At 39.7% G+C, this 25,475-nt stretch overlaps 2 protein-coding genes across 3 annotated transcripts in view; one reads left to right on the top strand and one right to left on the bottom strand.

Moving 5' to 3' along the window:
- The window catches only part of amotl1 (angiomotin like 1), a 263,071-nt gene that overhangs the window by 580 nt on the left and 237,016 nt on the right, over positions 1–25,475 (bottom strand). Inside the window, exons 9-12 of one of the 2 annotated variants that reach the window (XM_026263450.1) lie at positions 7,279–7,395; positions 5,124–5,308; positions 1,780–2,181; positions 359–900 (exon numbers count right to left, since the gene is read on the bottom strand). In XM_026263450.1, the coding sequence (XP_026119235.1) occupies positions 812–900; positions 1,780–2,181; positions 5,124–5,308; positions 7,279–7,395 (793 nt within the window). In that variant the 3' untranslated portion in view covers positions 359–811. Of the gene's footprint in view, positions 1–358; positions 901–1,779; positions 2,182–5,123; positions 5,309–7,278; positions 7,396–25,475 lie in introns of those variants that run through there. The other variant, XM_026263449.1, reaches the window with a different exon arrangement.
- On the top strand, positions 14,631–22,241 carry LOC113098398 (uncharacterized). Its single transcript, XM_026263451.1, has 2 exons — positions 14,631–15,337; positions 15,426–22,241. Exon 2 carries the CDS (start codon positions 17,080–17,082, stop codon positions 18,109–18,111), a length of 1,032 nt encoding a protein of 343 aa, XP_026119236.1. The 5' UTR covers positions 14,631–15,337; positions 15,426–17,079; the 3' UTR covers positions 18,112–22,241.

Below are 25,475 nucleotides of genomic sequence, written 5' to 3'. Positions count from 1 at the left end.
AGATGTGTATATAATGTGGGAAAATAATGTTTTATAGTTTTGTGAAATATCTAGTAAAACAAATTAATAATTTCTTTAATTGTATTGCCCCGAGAGCTTACACAACATTAAAAATAGATTTTCTGGAGCATGGTAAAAATAATAATAATAAAATAAATAAAATCATTTAAAACTTAACTTTAAAAAGGCAGTTTTGAAAAAGGTGTGTAAAACTAAAGGTAAAACTTTCCGGTAATTAAAACACACATGATGCAAAACGGCAGTTATTGCTGTACAATTAATTAATAACAAGCTTATTTACAGCAAGTTTGCCATAAGACCAACAAAGTTAAACAGCATTCAATAATTTAATTGTACATTTTACAATTCAGAAAAATATTATTTTTATTTTCTGTAGATTCACACAAATATTATCTAATATACAGCATTGTGGAACACACTTATGAGGTTGTGATAATATATATATATAAAAAAAAGATATTATATATGCAATAAGTATATAGGCTAGGTCAAATATCATATTCATTGTTTTTTTTTCAGGGTCAAAAATGGACAGAAATAAAATTATAATAAATTATCAAATTCAGTATTTTGGATGCACAATGCTGAATTCTAGCTTTAACTTTGCACTGCATGCCTTCATTCCTTTCCTTTCTGTCTGTCTGTTGTATGTGATCCATTACATTATACTACATCTATTTCTCTATGCCTTCCTTTCTTTTTCTGTCTTACTCATATTCTGTTTTTCACTCCCTCATTCTTTCTTAAGCACCGTCCTCTCTGTAAGAATGCTGCTTCCAGGGTTGTTCTTTCAGATAAGGATCTCCACCAGATCTAGGTCAGGCAGGGGCATCTTCTGTCCTCGAACTTCTAGGCCTTTATCCTGCCTGGATTGAGATTCTGCAAATAAACATTTTTTTTTTTTTTTTTTTTTTTTTGTCATACATTTTTTAATATATAATATGATACTAGCACTATTTCTTGAGATACTATTATTTAAACTACAGTAGCATTAGTTGCTAATATTTTAGCCATTTAATTTATTTATCCATTTTTTTTTTTTTTTTTTCAGTAGGGGACTATAATTTAAAAGGTCATTGTGTCACTTACAATACCATGTACAAAAACATCAAGACTTGATTTGTTGTCTCATAGTTGTATGTTGTTGATGGATAGGTGTATCTCGATTCAATGCATTAGAAGAAAAAGCTTTTAATGTTTTTACTAAGCTTCTAACAAGTGTTCCACTGTTACATTGTATTTTACAGTGTATTTTTGTGGTCTACATTTATTCACTGGGCAGAGATTCTACAAAAAGCAATGTTATTAATGTTATTAATTCAACTAAGTGACCCTGTTATTTGATGGATCCCAAAAATTGTCAGTTACTGTCAGAACCAGTTGTAATGGTAAATGATCACAGAATCTCATTTGCTAGGCTAGTTTGAGCTTCAATTTAAAGCTTAAAAAAGTAGCATAGGACTTGATTTTATCTGGATCATAGAAAGTGCAAAATAAATGGATAATTGCTTTAAATGAGCAGCAATTTTCTGGAAGGGAGGTAAGGCCCACTTTTATTTTTTTATGAAATAAGTTTTTTTTTTTTTTTTTTAAGATATGAATGGATAAATCATTAATCACTGGATTCAACAAAATGAGAACAGTCAATTTCGACTTAATCATTACTTGAATTCCTGAGTAGAACTGTGCCCTGCACATGAATGTATAATGTAGATAAAGAAGCTGCATTTCCACATTGCTTCTCTCTGCCTGTCTCACCTGTCTTTTCTTGTATTGTGGAGGTTGCAGAACTAAATTTCTTTGGTCTTCTGCCACTGTCTCTGCTGGCAAATTTAGAATGAAGAGACAAGAGAGGAATGGAGGGGAGAGGGAATGAAAAAGGAGGCTGAAGAGAGTCAGATGAGGGCCAGGGTGATGTGGAAGAAGAAGAGGAAGGGAGGGAGGAAGTGCTATAACGGGGAACACAGGAGGATGAGATTATTAATGATGTGTTTGAACCTGTGGAGGCCAACAAAGGAAGAAAAGAGGAAGATAGAGAGGAGGAGAATGGTGGAGAAAGAGAGGAAGGAAAAGAGGCAGGGAGAGATGAAGAGACAGAGACCAAAAGAGAGGGCACAGAGGGGCGGATGTGCTCTACTTGGTGTTTTTCCAGAAGAACATCTGCAAACAAAAACACAAACCAATCAGTAAAACATGCAGTAGCAAAGGTCGCATTGCAGTAATGAGTGTCAAAAGATATTTACACTTCAATTTTCGAATTTCCATCAGCCATTACTCATGTCTACAGTGTCACATGAGCCTTCAGAAATCATTCTAACATGCTGATTTATTGTCAGTGTTGCTGGAAAAACACACTATATATATATATATATATATATATATATATATATATATATATATATATATATATTAGGGCGGGTAATCAATTAAATTTTTTTATCTTATTAATTACATGATTATTAATTATTCTAATTAATCGCACATCAAATTTGGAGAAATTACATATAGCCTACTCTTAGACCATGTGAGTAAATGATGACATAATTGTCATTTTTTGTTGGGTGAACTATAATTTATTTTCTTAATTTTATTATTATTACTATGAAAATATGAAATTATTTATTTAATTAAACGATACTCTAAATAATAAACTAAAACTGCCAGTAGGTGGTGGTAAATTATTTAAGTCATCAAGTCATTTATTCATTCGTTTGATTTGTTCAGATGGCTGATTCATTCAGGAGTAAAGTAAATGGTTCTTTTAATGAATGGTTCATTGAATCATTAGGCTTGTTTAAATTGAAAAGGGTCATCACCATCAGAACGATCGGTGTGTGACATCAAAGTACCGCAAGAGCTTAGAGAGCAGACGACTCAGCCCCATATCTTGAATTTAAAGTACATTTTCTAGGCTCCATCATGTAAGTTGTTGTCCTGCCTCATATTAGTCATCAATCAACTGTCCACATAGGTCTCGGGCGGGGCAAGTGCATCAAATGCGTTAATAATTTTAGCGTGTTATTTTTTCTCCATAATTAATTAATCTAAGTAACTAATTAATTAGGTTAAGTTACCTGCCCTAATATATATATATATATATATATATATATATATATATATATATATATATATATATATATATATATATATACATATATATATATATATATATGGCATACTTTTTCGGGGTACAAAGTTACAAAGATCAGCCTTTCTTTCAAACAGTAAGTCATTTTCATAGTTGTTTATCAATTTAACACATCCTTGCTGAATATAAGATTTAATTTCTTTCAAATGAATAAATAAAGAAAAAAATTGCTGACCCTAAACCTTTGAACTGTTGTACATTGTTACAGTAGGTGGCCAAACACAATGTGATTTTTACTTCCTGAAAATGCATTTGCAGCTTTTGACCACTGAGGGGTGCTTTAATCACCAACCAAAGTTATCAAGCGAACGCTTCAAAGTGCATTTTTACAAATAGCCCTCAGCTTTGCCTTGCAGATGTTACATTTCATGGCTGCAGTCTGAGGAAAATGACAAGAAAATGTCTAGATACAATTTTTTTTTTTTATATTCACTAATGCAAATTAAGTACTAATGAAGTTATGTGCATTTCTCATTTAGGACAAATTCAAGCAGATATAAGAAAATATATCTCTTCACTAATTAAGAAATTGTTGTGTATTTTATCAATTGTTTCCTTTATTTTTGTACAATGTAAGGCATAATTTTGCTCCCATTATTTATGCATAATTTAAACAAAAAACGGATAAATTAAACTTGGCACGATTTAGCTTAATCTTTGAAACTGAAAAGAAGGGATGGATTAATAAAATGTCCCCTATTTAAGCTCAAGTTCTCTCATTATAATCATGCTGATTACTGATAGCCAACTGCATGAGTCGGCAAGTAAGTTTGGCATCAGGCCCAAATTTTTTTTGCCACAGAACATAGTCAAAGGATTATTTAAATTGTAATTTTATTGATGAAAAATGCAACTGGAATTGCCTGTGACGGACTGTAATTGTGTCTTTTGTAACTGTAAGAGAGCTGTTACTCTGTTAAATCCTGTAGGATGACAGTCAAAAACATTTGTGTGGCGGAGTCTGCCAGAGTATGTGAGCGGAGTGGAGCATCAACAATTTCCCCTCTGTGCTCCGAGCATTTATTAAAATTTCTAATAGACTTCAGTTTACAGTCTATAACTCCACCTGTCTCGGATGTAGATCATGTGAAGATATATTTTAATGTGGATCCAATACTGTACCTTAAACTAAAATAAATGTGCTCTATTGGTTGATACGCCGGCAGCCATATCACCCTGGAGCCCAAGACCGGTTGCCCACTGAAGCTAAGCAGGTCTGAGCCTGGTCAGTACCTGGATGGGAGACCTCAGAGAAAACTAGGTTGCTGCTGGAAGAGGTGCTAGTGAGGCCAGCAGGGGGTGCTCACCCTGTGGTCTGTGTGGGTCCTAGCGCCCCAGTGTAGTGATGGGGACACTATACTGCCAACAAGCACCTACCTTTGGATGAGACGTTAAACCGAGGTCCTGACTCTCTTTGGTCATTAAAAAATCCAAGGATGTCTTTCGAAAAGAGTAGAGGTGTGACGTCGGCATCCTGGCTAAATTCGCCCATTGGCCTCTGACCATCATGGCCTCCTAACAATCCCCATATCTGCTGATTGGCTTTATCACTTTGTCTCCTCTCCACCAGTAAGCTGGTGTGTGGTGGGCGTTCTGGCGCACTATTGCTGCCGTCGCATCATCCAGGTGGAAGCTGCACACTGGTGGTGGATGAGGAGATACCCCCTGACTATGTAAGCACTTTGAGTGCCTAGAATAGCGCTATATAAATGTAATGAATTATTATTATTATTATCATTATTATTATTATTATTATTACTATTCATATTTAAGTATTTGAAGCATTGGACTAATCAATCTGAATAGCTGGCCAATCACAACACTCTTTACTTTTCAGAGAGATGAGCCCTTTGTCTGACCCTGGTGTGTTTTTGTGTCTGTGTATATGATACAATATAGTAAAAAATAAGGCATAGTACTTTAATCAGAACGAATGTATTTGTATATGTATTACCTTTCCAGCTGTGCTGGTCTCTGTGTTTGGTCTGTGATGAGTGACGTGTGTGTAGTCCAGTTGCTATCGAAATGGAGGGAACAGAGCGGGCAGGACGTAGAGGAGTGGGATCTCGACGGGAACGCTGTTGTAGGACTTTAATCATGGCATCTTTCTCCAGCAACTGAGCATGCAAGTCCTTCATCCTGTGACATGCAGAGCAATACTTTGTTTTTTATTTCTTTTTTTCATCTCAGATACACCGTTATCAAAAACTATAAGATATCACCTTTTTTAAACCTTTGTGGATGGTGTTCCCTGGTAGTTTTGATTTGATTTATAGACTAACAATAAATCAAATCAACTACACTTAAGGATACAAGGTGACTGTGGTGAAAATTACGTTTGATAAACCGTATTTTCCGGACTATAAGTCACTTTTTGTACACTTTTTTTCATAGTTTGGCTGGTCCTGCGACTTATAGTTAGGTGTGACTTATCAAAACTAATTTGACATGAACCGAGAGAAATGAACAAAGAGAAAACATTACCGTTTACAGCCATGAGAGGGCACTCTAATGCTGCTCAGTGCTTCTGTAGTCTACACTGAAATCATAGAGTGCCCTCTCGCGGCTGTAGATGGTAATGTTTTCTCTTGGTTCTTGGTTCTAAATAAATGCGACTTATAGTCCAGTGCGACTTATATTGATGTATTTTTGGAATGATGCAACTTATACTCAGGTGCAACGTATAGTCCGAAAAATATGGTAGGTTTCAGAACGTTTGCTATAGAGTGCCCAGCGAGCTACATCCAGAAAATCCAGAACACAACACAGTCACTTATTTTACATTTTCTCAGCAAATGTTGTGTCATTTTCAGGCATTATATTTTAATGAACTCCTCATAGAGATTTAATCAGATCAACACCAAATTTGGTCATTCTAATCCTTTGTGATGTTAATTTGCGATTATCTTGAGTGTTCGTTGAAGGACCTGTCCATGGCGGCCCGACAAATTTCTATGTTTCAACATGAAACTGGAAGTTGTTATATCTCAAACATACAATGTTTGATCTGCCCCAAACTTCACATGTTAGATAAGTGTCCTGTCCTGATCACATGCCCATGTGCTGTCAACAGTAAGTGGCATGTTTGATGTAGTAATGAACTTCAAGAGATTTCATTATATCAACATTTATATTTAGCCAGTCTAATCTAAAGGCCTTTGCAATGTTAAATTGCGAAGATCTTGTGTTTTCGTTATTGGATGTGTCCGTGGCGGCCTGACAAAGTTAAATGTTTTGCCATGGTAAAAATACAAATACAATATCTGATCTGCCCCAAGCTTCACACATTTGATCAGAGTCCTGGAGTGAGCACATCTAAAGGCCAATATTCAGTTAAAATCATAGTGCCACCTGCTGGCAACAGGAAATTACTTGTTTTACACTAACTTAAACATGCAATGTGCAATCTGCCCCAAACTTTGCATGTTTGGTAAGAGTCCTGGCCTGAAAACATCTACATGCAAATATTCAGTTATTATTTAAAGCGATACCTTTTGGAAACAGGAAATGTCATGTTTTAAAATAACTAAAACATGCAGTGTACAATCTGCCTCAAACTTCACGTTTGTTATCAGTCCTGACCTGAAGACATCTGCATGCCAATATTTAGTTATTGTCATAGCACCACCAGCTGGCAGTAAAAAGCTTTGCACATATAAATGACTTTGACATATTCCTCCCATATTTACCACTTTTAAAGCATATTGCCCACCGTTGGCTGTTTCCCTAAGGCCACTGGGTGGAGGTGGCTCATGGTGTGTGGGCCCTTAAATGCTTCTTGCAGCCTTAATAATATATTGAATTCAAATCATTAAAAAAAAAAAAAAGCCTTGAAATTGATGTCAGGTCTTCCAGTTTACAGATGCTTTGGTTCTTTTTATCAGGTTTTTGTTGGTTTGGTCTTTACAATTTCTAAGTCACAAATGTAAATTGTCCAGTTTGATGACTATAGGAAAGGCTAACCCCCCAAGATATAACACCCCCCCCACACACACACACACATACACATACACTATTGTCAAAAGGTGGCACAATAGAGCCGCCCGCACCAGGACTATTTATGAGCTTTTGCCAGTGTCTTACTTACATATATGTTTATTAGCAATTACCTTTGTTCCATTTCCTGACAGTGACGACTGCTCTGGATTCTGTTCTCATCCTCATTGAGCCACAGTGAGCTGTCGGTGTAACTGCCACTTCGGGAATGCTGGATTATAGTTGTATCTCTGAAAACAAGTATAAAATAAATCTGTCACTTCGTGGGGAATAAAAAAACAAATCTGATCTAATTCAGCTGACTGTGTTTATTGTGGGTTTCATCTGTCCAGAGGGAAACTGACCCCCCAACTGAGCCTTGTTTCTCACAATTTTTTTATTAATTTTTTTCACTTCTGTCACAATGTGGTATTGTATGGAATGATATTGCGGACTTTATTCAAAAGGAATTGCAAATTTTATTTAAACACAATAATAGCAGCATTAATGTTTACTTAGTTCAGAGAAATGTGTATATATACAGTCATTACAAATGAAACTAAATATTATATCAATTGCCTCTTTTATTACCGTCCACTGTGAGTGACGTCACTTCCCAATGCAAACACGCCCCAATAAAATGGCCCCACCCCTGTCACTTGATTGACAGGTTTCCGTGTAGACGTTGGACATTCAAATGCAAAATGAATTGCGATTCCATTTGAGTTTTGGGAGTTTACATGCACAGTGAAGAGAGAGTGAAAAGGCAAATGTGGTAATTAATATTGCTTTTTAAATATGACAGGCTCATAGCTCGTAAGAGATGGGAAACAAAATTGCAAACGGACTTTGCGTTTCCATTTTAAATTTGGCAGACACTGTGCGTCCGTTTAAACGAAAATGCAAACGGTAATGCACGATTTGCATTTGGATTATGTCCTTTTTTAGAAAAATATATTTTTATTAGAATGCAATGCATATATAAAAAATAAACATTTAATTATTACCCATTGTTTCTCTGTCTGTACTTGTACTGTGAACAATAAAAATAAAGTTGACATATGAATTAAGTGCATTTAAGTACCATTCAGTTGGTGTTTTAAATAAAGCTTTTTCTGAGATGCACATTAAAATATATATATATATATATATATTTTTTTTTTTTAGTAGTAGGTAGGCTATGTACATTCTGCTGAACAATAGTCTTTAACCGAACTTTTATTTTGACGGGTTAATGTACCTTTACAGTTCTGTTTATGTGATACTACAGTCTATAATGTGATATGACGCTAGTTTTACTCAAATCAAACGGTCAAATGCTCATGAAGTGACTGTCAGAGCAGTTCTGGAGATGTTGTTCATGTGTTCACCTCCTTATTTAGTGAGAAAGCAGACGCTGAAATCACCGGAGCGTCACACGTGTGATAAAGGAACTCACGCTTCTGCTCCATTCATTAACAGAGACACGCAGAACATGCAGGATTCATATTTAAATAGATTGTTCCGGCTTAATATTTACAGATATTAGTTTATATCGTGATTTGATGTAAGTACAATGACCTATTTTTGATTAATCCATTAAAAATTTGGCAAATTCCAAGCCATTCTGCGTTAAACTGTTAATTCTGTTATTTTTTGACTGGATTCCGCCATTCCCTCCACGTTTTTTGCATCGCAGAAATCATAGGGTCCTAGTTGAGGTATGCCAGCACTATCTTGCAATGGACACACGCCAAGCCATTCTCTTTACGTTTGTCCGCGCCCTCAAATCAAAACACTGCTGACTCCTTGTGTCTCCTTTCTTTTTGACACTTTATTGGTGGGGTTACCATTATCATGGTCATGGCTGGATTTGTAATCAGGCATACCAGGCATTTTCCTGGTGGGCCGACATACTTAAAGGGATAATTCACCCAAATAGCAAAATTATGTAATTAATAACTTACTCTCATGTTGTTCCAAACCTATAAGACCTCCCTTTATCTTTGGAACACAGTTTAAGATATTTTAGATTTATTCTGAGAGCTTTCAGTCCCCCCATTGAAGCTGTGTGAACGGTATACTGTCCATGTCCAGTAAGGTAAGAAAAACATCTCAAAGTAGTCCATGTGACATCAGAGGGTCAGTTAGAATTTTATGAAGCATCAAAAATACATTTTGGTCCAAAAATAGCAAAAACTACGACTTCATTCAGCATTGTCTTCTCTTCCGTGTCTGTTTTAAGAGAGAGTTCAAAACAAAGCACTTTGTGATATCCGGTTCGCTAAAGAATCATTCGATGTTACCGGATCTTTTTGAACCAGTTCACCAAATTGAACTGAATCGTTTTAAACGGTTCGCGTCTCCAATACACATTAATCCACAAATGACTTAAGCTGTTAACTTTTTTAATGTGGCTGACACTCCCTTTGAGTTCGAACAAACCAATATCCCGGAGTAATGCATGTACTCAAACAGTACACTGACTGAACTGCTATGAAGAGAGAACTGAAGATGAAAACAGAGTGTTAAACAAAATACATTGTGTCAAAGCAACTGAACAACATTCATTAGGAGAACAGTAATGCAAAATGATAGTTAAAGGCAGTTCATCATTGAATTCAGTGATGTCATCTCTGTTCAGTTAAATAGTGTCTGTGCATTTATTTGCAATCAAGTCAACGATATCGCTGTAGATGAAGTGACCCCAACTAAGCAAGCCAGAGGCGACAGCGGCAAGGAACCGAAACTCCATCAATGACAGAATGGAGAAAAAAACCTTGGGAGAAACCAGGCTCAGTTGGGGGGCCACTTCTCCTCTAACCAGACGAAACCAGTAGTTCAATTCCAGGCTGCAGCAAAGTCAGATTGTGCAGAAGAATCATCTGTTTCCTGTGGTCTTGTCCTTGTGGTCCTCTGAGACAAGGTCTTAACAGGGGATCTGTAGAATCAGAATGAGCTTTATTGCCAGGTATGTTTACACATACGAGGAATTTGTTTTCGTGACAGAAGCTCCGCAGTACAACAGAATGACAGAGACAGAACATAAAACACATAATAAAAGAATAAAAAAAATACAAATAAGTAGATAGTGAATGACAATATACAAATGACAATTGTAGGCAGGTATATTACAAAAAAACAGTTATGTATTTACATGTAAATTATGTGCAAAATATAAGTGTATAATGTAAGTGTATAGTGTAAGTGTATACTAAGTATGGACTAACAGACTGGATCTGGTGGCCACGGTGACCTCGGAATAAGAGAGAAACAGACAAATATTAGCGTAGAAGCCATTGTTCTAATGATGTAGCAAGTACATAGGGTGTTATGGGAAGTGTTCAAGGTTCCGGTTTACCTAATTAATGCAGCCTAAAAATCCTTTAACGGATTTGGATATAAAAAGCATATTATTATGTTATGTGTAAGCCAGGTTAAAGAGATGGGTCTTTAATCTAGAGAACGTAGAGGATGTAGAGGATTATAATGTAAAAGGAGCTCATTCAAATACTGAGGTGCTAAACCATCCAGGGCTTTATAAGTAATAAGCAATATTTTAAAATCTATATGATGTTTGATAGGGAGCCAGTGCAGTGTTGGCAGGACCAGGCTAATATGGTTATACTTCCTGGTTCTAGTAAGAACTCTTGCTGCTGCATTTTGGACTAGCTGTAGATTGTTTACTAAGCATGCAGAACAACCACCCAATAATAATAAGCATTACAATAATCTAACCTTGAGGTCATAAATGCATGGATTACCATTTCTGCATTTTACATTATGCCGTAATTTAGATATATTTTTGAGATAGAAAAATGCAGTTTTACAAATGCTAGAAACGTGGCTTTCTAAGGAAAGATTGCGATCAGGTTCATAACTGATGACGAAGAATTGACAGAGCAACCATCAAGTCTTAGACAGTGTTCTAGGTTATTACAAGCAGAGTTTTTAGGTCCTATAATTAACACCTCTGTTTAACACCATTGAATTTAGCAGTAAGAAAGTACTCGTCATCCAGTTTTTTTTATCGACTATGCTTTTCATTAGTTTTTCAAATTGGTGTGTTTCACCGGGCCGCGAAGAAATATACTGTAGAGCTGAGTATCATCAGCATAACAGTGAAAGCTAACACCATGTTTCCTGATGATATCTCCCAAGGGTAACATATAAAGCGTGAAGAGTAGCGGCCCTAGTACTGAGCCTTGAGGTACTCCATTCTGCACTTGTGATCGATATTATACATCTTCATTCACTGCTACGAACTGATGGCGGTCATATAAGTACGATTTAAACCATGCTAATGCACTTCCATTAATGCCAACAACAAAGCGTTCAAGTCTATGCAAAAGAATGTTGTGGGCAATTGTGTCAAATGCAGCACTAAGATCCAATAAAACTAATAGAGAGATATACCCATGATCAGATGATAAGAGTAGATAATTTGTAACTCTAAGGAGAGCAGTCTCAGTACTATGATACGGTCTAAATCCTGACTGGAAATTCTCACATATACCATTTTTTGATTCAAGATTGGTCTATAATTAACTAGTTCTTTGGGGTCAAGTTGTGGTTTTTTGATGAGAGGCTTAATAACAGCCAGTTTGAAGATTTTGGGGACATATCCTAATGACAATGAGGAATTAATAATAGTCAGAAGAGGATGTATGACTTCTGGAAGCACCTCTTTTAGGAGCTTAGATGGAAGAGGGTCTAACATACATGTTGTTTGTTTAGAGAATTTAACAAGTTTATACAATTCTTCCTCTCCTGTATTAGAGAATCAGTGAAACTGTTCCTAAGGGGGTCTATAGTGAAGAAAATAAAAGAAAACAGCGATAGGTTTGAATGAAAACGCTAATGACAAGCTAACGAGTGCTAACGCTTTGCAGGTGTACTGCACTCACGGATATAAAATAAATGTGAACGATAAAAATTAATCTGATAAGATTGATCGATAATATTAGAAATATGGTGTGATTTAAGTTATATTTTATCACTTTAAAAAACAGAGAGTGATAGTAATATAAAGATTCTAGAGAAAAAAAATAAAAATAAAAACAGCTACACGGAGCTACGATTAGCTACAGAAGGCAAACAGGAAGTAGGGAAAACACTGTCCAACATTGGCATGCAATTATTGCATCCAGCTGCCGCTGATCACAGCATGAGTATAAGAAGGCAGCAGGTGATATGCATACCAGCTTTTCTCTTTGAAACCGAGCGACAGTATCGTTCTGCTTACCTCAACTGTGTCTACGGTGAACTGCGAGTTCAGCACGCTCTGGAGAGCTTCCTGTGTTGGCAAGACGGCGTTTCAGCGGCGGTCGTTCCAGTGTCGAGTGGGTTTCACACTTCAGGCTGCACTACCCTGTGTTGTGTTGCAAGTGGCCATCTCCTCTGTGTGCCACAGCACCAAAAGAGCATTTCCTAAGAGCAAATTTCCTCACGGGTAGAGCTTCACAGGTACGTCTTTATAAAGACGACGGATCGTCCTTATAAGGATGCCGTTCTGGATGCGGTCGTTACCTAGTGATGGTCACGATCACTGCCTCACGTGTCTGGGCGTCAAGCACGCTGAGGTGGCGGAGGGCGAAGGATGCGTACTTTCATGTATCCATCCTTCCATGCCACAGATCTTTTCTGTGGTTTGTGTTCGAATGACGGGCATATCAGTACAAGGTCCTGCCCTTCGGGCTGTCCCTGTCTCCCTGTATCTTCACGAAAGTCATGGAGGCAGCTCTTGTTCCCCTCAGAGAGCAGGGTGTTCGTATTCTCAACTATCTAGATAATTGGCTGATGGCTGAGGACCTCTTTTCTCCGTATGGAGTTGAATTCGGTTGAACAGGCAGCATGCCTCACAGAGGAACGTGTGTGGTCGGTGCTAGCCTGCTTGAAAGCGTTCAAGGGCAGGACAGTGGTCCCACTGAAACTTTTTGCTGTGGTTTGCTTGGGGGCCACGTACAACAGGCATGCAGTCTTAGGGGTTGGACAGGCCCGCAGCTGCAGTGGCACATCAATTGCCTTGAGTTGTTAGCAGTGCACCTTGCCTTGAACTGTCTCAAAGGTCTCTAATGAGGCAAGCATGTGCTGGTCCGAATGGACAACATGGCGACCGTTGCATACATCAACCGACAAGGTGGTCTGCACTCCCGTCGCATGTCACAACTCACTTGCCACCTGCTCCTTTGGAGTCGGAAGGTTCTGAGGTCACTTTGTGCCGTTCACATTCCAGGCCTGCTCAACCGTACAGCCGACAAGCTGTCTCAAGCAATGCTCCCTGGAGAATGGTGACTCCATCCCCTGTCGGTCCAGCTGATTTGGAGATGATTCAGAGCCGCTCATGTAGACCTGTTGCTTCTGTTTGACCTCTCACTGCCAGTTGTTCTGACCGAAGGAACTCTCGGCATGGCACCCAGCTGGCCGCGGGGCCTACGCAAGTATGTGTTTCTTCCAGTCAGCCTTCTTGCACAGACACGTTGCAAAGTCCGGAAGGACGAGGAGCAAGTCTTGTGGCGCCATATTGGCCCACTCGGACCTGGTTCCCCGAACTAGTGTTCCTTGCGACAGCCCATCCTTGGCCAATTCCTCTGAGGAAGGACCTACTGACTCAGAGATGGGGCACCATTTGGCACCCACGTCCAGACCTTTGGACACTCCATGTCTGGTCCCCAGACGGAGGTTCTAGTTGACCTACCCCAAGAGGTAGTGAACACCATCACTTCGGTAAGAGCACCGCCTACGAGACACACTTACGCCTTGAAGTGGAACCTGTTCGTCGAGTGGTGTTCTTCTCGCCAAAAACCCCTGAAGATGCCCGATTACAGTCGTGCTTTCCTTTCTGCAGCAAGGGCTGGAGCGAAGGCTGTCTCCCTCCACCCTCAAAGTCCATGTTGCTGCTATTGAAGCATACCATGACCCCGTGAATGGGAAGTCTTGAGTAAGCATGACCTCATTGTCAGGTTCCTTAGAGGGGCCAGGAGGTTAAATCCTTCCCGCCCCCCCCCTCTATACCCTCTTGGGACCTGACTCTAGTGCTTAAATCACTACAGCAGGGCCCATTCGAGCCTTTGCATTCAGTTGAGCTAAAGTTTCTTTCATTGAAAACTCTGCTCTTGCTTGCACTGGCCTCCATCAAGAGCCTAGGGGACCTGCATGCATTTTCGGTCGACAATTTGTGCCTAGAGTTTGGGCCGGCTGACTCCCAGGTAATTCTGAGGCCCCGGCCTGGAAGCATTGCCCCTGTAGGAGACAGACCCAGCCCTGGCTTTGCTCTGTCCTGTCCGAGCATTGAGGTGCCAGACACAAAGCTTCAGGACCTCAGAGCAGCTCTTCGTCTGTTACGGAGGCCGGCAGAAGGGGAGTGTCGTCTCTAAGCAAATGATGGCCCACTGGATTGTGGATGCCATAGCCCTGGCTTATAAGGCTCAGGGTGTGCCCTGCCCATTCAGGTTGTGAGCTTACTCAACTAGAAGTGTTGCATCCTCCTGGGCAGTGGCTCGTGGCACCTCGCTGACAGATATTTGTAGAGCTGCAGGCTGGGCGGCCCCTAACACGTTCACTAGGCTCTATAGCCTTCATGTAGAGCCAGTATCCTCCTGTGTTCTCACCTCAAACGGGTAGTGGCACTGAGAGGCCCTGGTTAGTGTCGGCTTGATTAAACTGCTCCAGAGTGTTCATACTGTAGACCCTGTTGTGATCCTCCATCACCCTTGGCAGCTGGACGCAGCGGAACATCCGGCGCCAGGCCTTCATTTTGTATCCGTGAGAACCATGGAAGGCAGGGTTCCATATTGAGACCTAAGTGGTTCTCGTATGTGTATAGTCCATGGTATAGCCTTAGAGCCTGTGTTTCCCCGGCAGACTTCTACCTTCCCAAGAGGGTTTTTATGACCTCAAATTTCTCCATGTACTCCTAAATGTATATTATATGTGTGTTACTGCCACATTTTCGTTTCTATTCATTTTCTGTATATTATTATTATTACCGTTAAGTGCCACTAGGGGCGCTGTAGCTTAAGAGTGAACTTCGTATGCAGAGAAGAGGTTAATACAGAAGAAGAAGCGATCTCTCTAGAGAAAAAAGCGATCTCTTAAGAGAAAGAAAGATGCATGACTAAAGTGTGGTCACTAAGCTAATAAGATAAATAAGATAAACAAAAAGAAGAAGAAAAAGACTTAAACTAATCCCTCTCTCGGTACTCAGCCAACGAGGTATGTTTTGTATGTTGTATTTGTCAAAATAGTTTTATCTGTCAGATTTCTTTCTTTAAGCTAATTATTGTTTGTTCTGTGCTTTTAGTTTTCACGGTGTGTTTATGATCCTGACTAAGCTGGATTCAATAAATCCATCAGTATGAGAAAGCCACTTGTGTCTGTTGGTACCTGGAGGAATTACAGTGAAAACTCGGACTGATCTGCATGCGGGTGGAGGCGAGGCGGCATGATCAAAGGAGCAGCAGTCTTGCCACAGCGTGATCGGCACGTGAACAGAGCGGGGAGCGCGCACGGGACCAAAGCACATGATTTGAAGAGCAACACTTTAAGATAAGACCATAAGATGTGTGGACACTCATAAGTTAAGGGTTTGTCTAAACATGGAAAACAAAACACAAGTTTATGGTTGATTAATCAAACTGTGAAAAGTGAAAGTAACGTTTTGCTATTCCTAGTTTTGTTTTATTAAGCCACAGTGTAAGTTCTAAAGCACCTAAGTTTAAGCATCAGTACTTTTGTTTTATTGGGCTATTTGTAAAATTCTGTATTTTATGTGAACAGTTTAAATGTGAATAACTCTTATTTGAATACGTTTTGGGTATATTTAAGTTGACAGTAATTTAAGTTACATTCATATTACTGCATTAAGATTCAGTGTTACATTTTTATTTTATTCTGCCTTTATATTTTAACTGCCTGCAGTACAGGGGTGACTTTTAGTTAACGTAAAGATTGCTGTTTAGTGACAAGTGACAAGACGTTAAAATGACTGATCCAAACACACCACTAAATAGTGCAGAACCCCAGATGCAGTCTGAAGAAACCCAATGTACTGATCTTAGTGAGCAGCAAGAATCAGTACAACTTAGAAGAAGTCAGAGAGTGAAAACATATTAGAGGTCTTTGTGCAGATGTCATAAAAGTTTATGAAGAGTTACGTAAGCTCACCCCACCGGATCAGGAGTCATGTCGCAGAGTAGATCTGTGTGTGGAGATCTCAGGTTTCCTCGTGAATAAAGCAACCAGCCGATTGGAAGGAAAAGAGGAACAAGATTGGCCGGAAGCAGGCTCCCTCTTTCAAACTGTAAGCAATAAGTCAAGCTCCTTCAACACCACTACGAACTCATCTGAGCATTCACATAGATCCTCTATAAAACGTCAAGAAGCCGCAGCAGAAGCAGAAGAACAAGAAACGGAACAGCAAGAGATAGAAAGACTAGAAGCTGAAGTCAGGAAAAAAGCAGTAGAAGAAACATTGATTAGACAAAAGCGCTTAGAAAGAGAGACAGAAGAAATTAGATTAAGAATGCAGAGAGAAGCAGACGAAGCAAAGTTTAAGGCTCAACAAGAAGCAGAGTATGCAGCTCTGCAGAGAACACTTGATGAAAAGAAAAGAAAAGTACTGCACCTGGAAAAGGTCAAAGATCTAAAGGCAGCACAAGCAAAGATGCAGGTTTATGACCAAATGAGTGCAGTAGAAGCGCAAAAGATCGATGTAACAAAGATTAACACAGAAATGAAAGACGCTGAACATGTAAGCTTCCCATCTCTGCTTAAACAAGTCATACCCCAAGCTGCAGCCACTCCTACAAGTGATGGTACATCAGATCTTGTTAAAGTGCTAGCAAGTGCACTAAGTGCTAGCCGTATCCCTGTTCCGGAACCTACTGAGTTTTCTGGGGATTCCTTAAGTTACAGTGACTGGAAGCTGTCATTTCAAACGCTGATAGACCAAAAAAATGTCCCAGACAATATTCTACCTTCGGAGATATGTGAGTGGACCGGCTAAGAGAGCGGTTGAAGGATACTTCCTGCTTGGAACTGAATCTGCATATGCTGCTGCCTGGAAGATTCTGGATGAAAGATATGGAAATCCATTCACAATCGCGAAAGCCTTTGGAGACAAACTGCATGCATGGCCCAAAATTACCTCAAGAGACAGTTTCGAACTAAGAGACTTTGCAGATTTCTTGCACAGTTGTGAAGCTGCTACAGCTCACATCAAGTCATTAGAGATCTTGAATGACTGCAATGAGAACCAAAATATACTTTCCAAACTTCCAGACTGGCTTGCTGCTAGTTGGAACCGCAAGGTTATTGAAATTGAAGAACAAACAAATCAGTTTCCCACTTTCAGCCAGTTTGTTGAGTTTCTATCGAGAGAAGCCAAGATAGCCTGTAATCCTGTTACATCTTTACAGTCACTTAAACAATGTGAGCCTAACAAATCAGACAAACCGATGCTTACAAAACAGAAAGAAATTGGAGTTAAAACCCTGATGACGACTTCACAAGAAAAGATACAACTGGTATGTGTATTCTGTAAGAAACCTAAGCACAGTTTACACAAATGCAGAAGTTTTCTGGGAAAGGCTGTGTCAGACAGAGTCAGCTTTATTAAGTCAGAAAGGCTATGTTTTGGTTGTCTCAAACCAGGCCATCATTCGAAGAGCTGTACCAACCGCAATATTTGTGAAAGGTGCAGTAAAGAGCATCCGACTTGTCTTCATGAAGATAGAGTTAAGGACAAAGGAGAACAAAGGCAACCAATAGCTAATCCAAATCCAAGCAACGAAAGGTCAAGTCAAAGCGACCGAGTTCAAGAACAAGTTACAGCCATGGCTATGACTAACCGAGTCGCAAGTCAAAAAAATAACACACAGACAGCTGCAATCAGTCCTGTGTGGCTTTCATCTTCCACAAAACACAAAGAAGTTCTTGTGTATGCCTTACTGGATTCGCAAAGCGCAAACAACATTTGTTCTCAGTGAAGTTGCAAAGTTACTAGAGACAAACCAAGAACCTGTTAAACTAGAACTGTCTACTATGTCTTCCCAGACTACAGTTGTTCAGTCTGACAGACTTCAAAATCTTCAAGTTCGTGGCCTTTACTCAAGCAAAAGAATCACTTTACCTCCTACATACACACGAGAATTCATTCCAGCCAACAAAGCTCACATTCCAAATAATGAAACAGCTAAAGCTTGGCCACATCTGGAACACCTTCAATCAGAAATCGCACCTTTGCAAGATTGCGAGGTAGGATTGTTGATCGGATACAACTGCTCACAAGCTCTTCTGTCGAGAGAGATTGTGTCAGGCAAGGAAGGCGAGCCATACGCTCAGCGCAACGATCTTGGTTGGAGTATAGTTGGACAAACCAATCACTGACTGAACTATGGAGATGCAATTGGAATTAGTCATCGCATTATTGTCAAGAAAGTCATCCCAGAGCTTAAGCCTTCTCTAAAGCTTCAGAACAAAGTCCACTATGTCAATAGGACAACAGTAAAGGACATCACCCCTTCGGACATTATCAAAGCACTTGAAGGAGACTTCTCTGAAAGAGCCATTGAGGGCAACCCTGTATCACAAGAAGATTTAAAGTTTCTCACAAAACTCAAAGAAAACATCACACAGAATGAGAGCGGCCACTATGAGATGCCACTACCATTTCGTGACGAAAGACCCACATTACCAGACAATAGAATATATGCAATGCATCGCCTAAAGTGTCTTGAAAGGAGATTAAAGAAAGACAAATCATATTACAATGATTACACAAACGTCATGGATGACATCATCTCAAGAGGAGATGCTGAAAGAGTCCCTGACAAAGAGTTGAATAACACTCCTGCATGGTATATCCCACATCATGGGGTCTATCACCCACACAAACCCGGAAGAATCGGAGTAGTATTTGACTTGACTTGACTTGACAGACTTTTATTGTCATTCAGTATACAACAAGTGTGTACAGAATGAAATTTCGTTTGCATAGGCCACAGTTTCAGTACAGTGTAAATGTCAATGCAACAAAGTGTTCTAAGTGTTCAACAGTCTGATGGCTTGGGGAAAAAACAGTTATAGAACCTGGTGGTCCTACACCGCATGCTGCGGAACCTCTTTCCGGAGGCCAGCAGAATAAACAGACCATAATGGGGGTGAGAGGAGTCGCTACAGATTTTTCTGGCCCGAGATGCACAGCGGTTCTCTGCAATGTCCTGAATGGAGGGAAGAGAAGTGCTGATGATTCCATTCAGCTCAAAGACTCAAGAGAGCTCTGTTCCAAAGGAAAGTTAAGAATCCACAAATTTGTGTGTAACAGTTAGAGAGTTATGTCCACTATTCCAGAAGAAGAGTGTGCCACAGTGAAAGACCTTGACCTGTCTTTAAGTTTACCACGCATTGAAAGAGCTCTTGGAGTTGAATGGTGCGTCACTTCAGACACATTCAAATTCAGAGTTCAAGTCAAGTTGAACCCCCTTACAAGAAGAGGTTTACTTTCTACTGTCGCCTCCATTTACGATCCCCTGGGGTTTATTGCACCGTTCGTCCTCTTGGGAAAGCAGATTCTTCAGCAAATGTGCAAGGATAAGGTTGGGTGGGACCACGAGCTTCCAGAGCACTTAAAACCCCAGTGGGAATCCTGCATTAGAGACCTTCCAAATTTAGCTAACATGCAGATTCAAAGATGTTCCTACAGATTTTGGTCAGGTTAAAAGCTACGAGCTTCATCACTTCGCAGACACCAGTGTCAATGGATATGGTGCTTGTACTTACCTGCGAGTCATTAACCAATCAGATCAAGTCCATTGTTGCTTGGTAATGGCCAAGTCAAGAGTCACACCTACTAGTGTCACAACTATCCCTCAACTCGAACTCTCAGCAGCAGTTGTTGCAGTTAGAGTCAGTGATCTACTCAGGACAGAACTTGAAATCCCATACATTGCTGAGTTTTTCTGGACAGACTCCACCGTTGTTCTCGGCTACATAAATAATGATGCCAAAAGGATTCAAGTCTTCGTAGCGAATCGGATACAAAGGATCAAGTAACGCACAAAGCCAGAACAATGGGCGTATGTCGCATCAGAGCAGAACCCTGCAGACTACGTTTCTCGAGGCTTAACCGCAGAACAACTGAAGTCCTCTGAATGGTTTGAGGGGCCAGCATTTCTCTGGGAGAAGAACATTCCTGAGAGAGATGTTAAGGTGGGAGAGATCAGGGAAAATGATCCAGAACTTCGCAAAGCCTCTGTGTATACCATCAATGCAAAGGAAGAGCAAACTATTTTCAGCAGATTTGAGAAGTTTTCAGAATGGTCCAGATTGATAAGAGCATTTGCAATCTTGAGAAGAAAGGTCAAGGAACACAAGGGTGATATACAAAGGATCAAAGAAAGTACAACTTTGGAAGAAAGAAAACAAACAGAACTGTTTGTCATCAAAATTGTTCAAGAGAAAGCTTTTGCAGAAGAGATAAAGAGTCTAAAATCAAAGAAAACAGTTTCCAAGACCACAAATCATAATCTGTACAAAGTCCGTTTCTGGACGAAAAAGGAATCCTCAGAGTGGGTGGACGTTTGGGTCAAGCTGTACTACACCCGCATGTAAAACATCCAGCCATACTTCCCAAGGACAGTCATATTTCAACTTTGCTAATCAGACATTTTCACACGAAGGTTCAACATCAAGGTCGTGGAATGACTATGAATGAGTTGCGTGCAAATGGTTGGTGGATTCTTGGGAGCAGCCGTGCAGTTTTATCATACATCTTCAAATGTGTAAGATGTCGCAAATACAGAAGGAATACGGAGCATCAAAGTGTGGGAGATTTGCCAGTGGAACGAACTGAGTCTACCCCGCCTTTCACTTATGTTGGAATGGATTGCTTTGGACCAATATACGTCAAAGATGGACGAAAGGAGCTCAAGAGATATGGACTCATACTAACCTGTCTATGTTCACGAGCCATACATATTGAAGTAGTAGACGACCTGAGTACAGACACATTTCTAAATGCTCTGCGAGCATTTATTGCAATAAGAGGAAATGTGCATCAACTGAGATGTGATAGAGGAACCAATTTCATTGGGGCCCAGAGAGAACTCGCAGATCTCATGAAAGAAATTAATCAGGAGAAGGTAAAAGCGCTTGGATGTGAATTTCTCATGATTCCCCCTTGGGCAAGCCATATGGGTGGAATATGGGAAAGACAGATCAGGACCATCCATAGTGTTCTTTCAGCCATCCTTGACCAGTCAGCAAAGAGACTCAACAGTACATCCTTGAGAACCTTGTTGTATGAGGTCATGGCGATTGTCAACAGTAGGCCACTTTCCATCGAACATTTAAGTGATCCAACAGGTCCTGAGCCATTAACGCCCAATCACATTCTCACTATGAAGTCAACCATTGTTCAACCTCCTCCAGGAGAATTTAGGAAAGAAGATATGTATCTTCAAAAAAGATGGAGAAGAGTACAATATTTAGCCAATGAGTTTTGGATTCGTTGGAGGAAAGAATATTTGCTCAACTTGCAACCAAGACAGAAGTGGAATGTACACAGAAGGAATCTGAAGATAAATGATGTAGTGGCACGATGACAAGATGACATGGCACCACGTAATGAATGGAAGCTTGCCAAAGTCACTGATGTCTATCCAGGAACTGATAACAAAGTGAGAAAGGTTCGACTTTTGGTTAGTGAAAGGACATATGACAAGCACAGTAAACTTGTGACTAAGACAGTCTCATTAGAACGACCTATTCATAAGGTTATTGTTTTGCTAGAAGCAGACTAAGGGTTTGTGTTTATTTTCATGTTCAGTTTGTCAGACTGAGTGTAAGTCATAGAAATCCCACAGTAAGAGTTGTGAGATTGGTGGGAGTGTTACTGCCACATTTTCGTTTCTATTCATTTTCTGTATTTTATTATTATTACCGTTAAGTGCCACTAGGGGCGCTGTAGCTTAAGAGTGAGCTTCGTATGCAGATAAGAGGTTAATACAGAAGAAGAAGCGATCTCTCAAGAGAAAGAAGCGATCTCTCAAGAGAAAGAAAGATGCATGACTAAAGTGTGGTCACTAAGCTAATAAGAGAAATAAGATAAACAAAAAGACTTAAACTAATTCCTCTCTCGGTACTCAGCCAACGGGTGTATTTGCCCCCGAGACCTCCTGCAGGAAGGATGGGGCGTCCGCAGCATCCCTGTTCCAAGCGGAACGGGTACGTTTTCCTAGTGTTATCCAATCTCACCAGTGAGGTAGTGCTTTGACAATGGTGAGTGGAACTTCTTGTTCCGAGCCCCCGCGTACACCTAATAGGGGCGCAGGCGGCTCACACAGGGCACTGGAAGGGGCAGCACTTATGGTGCTTTAGTAGATCCCATTTTGCGTCGGTCGCTTGGCTCCTCAGCGAATACCTGGTATGCATTGCACCTGCTGCCTTCTTATACTCACACTGTGATCAGCGGCAGCTGGATGCAATAATTGCATGCCAATGTGCATTGGCTTGTTTAGTTTACACTTAAAGTAGATTGGTCTATCGAAGCAATATCCCATTTTGCATCGGTCACTGACATGGTGTCTCCTTACCATACGTAACCGAGACATACTTGGGGGTGGAAACACATTAATCTCTGTTTTAGATTTATTCATATGCAAAACATTCTCATCCAACCAAGTTTTCAGGTCATTAAAAAATGCAAGAAGATGCCCTAGTGAGCTACTCACCTACTTTAATTGCATTTATATTTTTGTGTCATCAGCGTATGCTGTGTTTTTTTTTATGCCCAATTGGAACCATATATAATGAAAACAAAATGGGACCCAAAATGGATCCTTGGAGAATCCCACATGTAAGAGTAGCCGAAGATTATTAGATTGACCCAAGGCAATGGAAAAACATATATTTAAACAGCCCCTGATACAAGGCAACTATTTCTAATAGATAAAACACTAGGCCCAACTATATCAAAAACCTGTTTGATTAGATTTGATGGAACATTATCAATTGGGGAGTCTGATGGCTTTAACTGTTCTACTATTTTCACCAAGCCAGAGAGATGAAGAACCTCAAAATGATCAAACAGCATAGGCAAACACAGATGTACAGATGGATTAATAACAGCAGGAAGAATATGAGATCTAATATTAAACATGCCTTAAAATTTCACAAGAAATATCAGGCACAATCACATTATTGTATTAATAAGATAGTTAATAGTATTAAATAATACTCTAGGCCTGTGACAGTTTCTCTCAATAATTTCAGAGAAATACTTGCCTTTGCTGCTTTAAAAGTACTTTGATATGTATGCAAGGACTCTCTTAACATTACATATGATACTCGGAGCCTGTCCTCCTGCCATTTACGCTTTGCTCTTCTGCAGATTTTCAAAGTGCTTGTGTATTATCATTCAACCAGGGTTCTGCCTTAGGTTTTACATGCCTCACATTCAAGGGTGCAACAGCATCTAAAATAGACTCAAATATGATTAAGGGTTTTCAAAGGCAGTAACATTTTGATTGTTTACAAATGCCACAGAAAAATCGTTCATAATGCTAGAATTTAGTATATTGTACAGACATGCACTAGAGATTTAATATTCTGACATGGAAAAGATGCCCCAAAAATTATTGGTTTATAGTCAGAGAAAGTTGCATCATGAACATCTACATAACACAAAGAAATGCCATGAAATAAAATTGTATCCAATTTAGGTCCATGTTCATGTGTGGGACCATTTACAGACTAGATTAAAGATTTAATGAGATTCAAAAAAAGTCTTTAACTAGGGGGTCTGCTGGACAGCAGACATGGATATTAAAATCCCCCACAATTACAACCCCTATGAATTCAGAAGATTTGGGTGGCCAATATACCACCTCACACTGCACAGGCTATGCTGACTTATATAAAAGTGTGCAGTTCAAAACTATACAAATGTTCGGACTCCACACAATGGCAATTAAAGTTGTTTTTAAAAAATTATGCTAGAAATCCACTCCTGCCTATAGATTGGGGGAATTAAAAAACTTACAGTTTGAGGGAACGAGGTCAGCAAAAGGGCTTACATCACTGGTTGATAGCCACGTCTCAGTCACAAATAAAACAATATCCAATAACTTAGAAGTGTAGAAATACCTCAGGATATAAGTTTTATTGCAGAGTGATCTAGAATTAACCAGTGCCATTTTGATCAATATAGAGTCACCTACTGACGGTGATGCACGATACAGTGGTTCAAGATATTGGAGATTTACACCCCCACCTTTACGGAGATATGGCATCCGATGTATGGGATGATCTACGAAGATTTCCGGAGCGATCAGCCGAATTGATTTATATGATGGTTCCAGTGAGTGCCAGTAAATTAAAAGATGATAGTCCCACAAGTCATTAAAACCATGATGGGCTAGGTTGGTTCTAGACTCCAGCAACAGTTTGACAGAAAGCCTGCCTCGTTTTCCTTGTCTTCTTCTATGTTATTTGTTGGAAATCCACAGGGAAACCGGCACAGGACTGACAGCACATCTAGAGGATGGTATGAACACGGACCTCTCAGTTTGTCTCCGGTTTTGAGAGTGTAAACATCCAAACACAATGCGCTATAGACAACACGACTAAGTATTTTTGCTTGACCTATATAAAGATCGCTTCATCCCAACTTCTACCTTGTCCTCTTTGCCCACGTTTTCACAGCAGCTTTATCAATAACATGCTTGGTCTGCAGTGAGTGATGTGGGCCAAAGATCCAGGCAGGAGGGGAAGTGACAATGTGATGTGACATACAGCCAAGTGTGGTGACCCATACTCAGAATTTATGCTCTGCATTTAACCCATCCAAAGTGAACACACACCACACAGAACACACAAACACACAAACAAACACACACACACACAACGTGAACACACAGCCAGAGCTGTGGGCAGCCATTTTTGCTGCCACAACCTTAGGTTTAGGAGTCAAACTCTCTAACTACTAGGCCACAACTTCCCCAGAATAAGAAAGTAGTTGAATCTCTAAAGTGCTTTATAGGTACTCGCATGTGAAAAAAAAATACATATTATTCCCTCCAGTCCGCTAATGTGTTATTTGGCCAACAATTCGTGTCCTATGCATAGAAGCTTGCTTGATTTAAATTAGTTACACGCAATGACGCGTTGCGTTAAGTGTTTTGCCCATGACGTAATTTGTGTTGTACGTTGCCATGACGTTATAGTGACCATATTTCCTCTTTATCCTGGATATTTCCTCTTTTTTAAACCAAAAAAAAAAAAATGCTTCTGGACGGGATTTCTGATTCGCCCAAAATGTTGGGAATTCAGCTTTTGCTTTTTACAGTCACCA

Source organism: Carassius auratus, unplaced genomic scaffold (assembly GCF_003368295.1).
Source record: "Carassius auratus strain Wakin unplaced genomic scaffold, ASM336829v1 scaf_tig00216545, whole genome shotgun sequence".
In the NCBI taxonomy this organism is placed as follows: domain Eukaryota; kingdom Metazoa; phylum Chordata; class Actinopteri; order Cypriniformes; family Cyprinidae; genus Carassius; species Carassius auratus.
The sequence above is the reverse complement of the archived record's forward strand: the minus strand, read 5'-3'. Positions and strand labels throughout refer to the sequence as shown.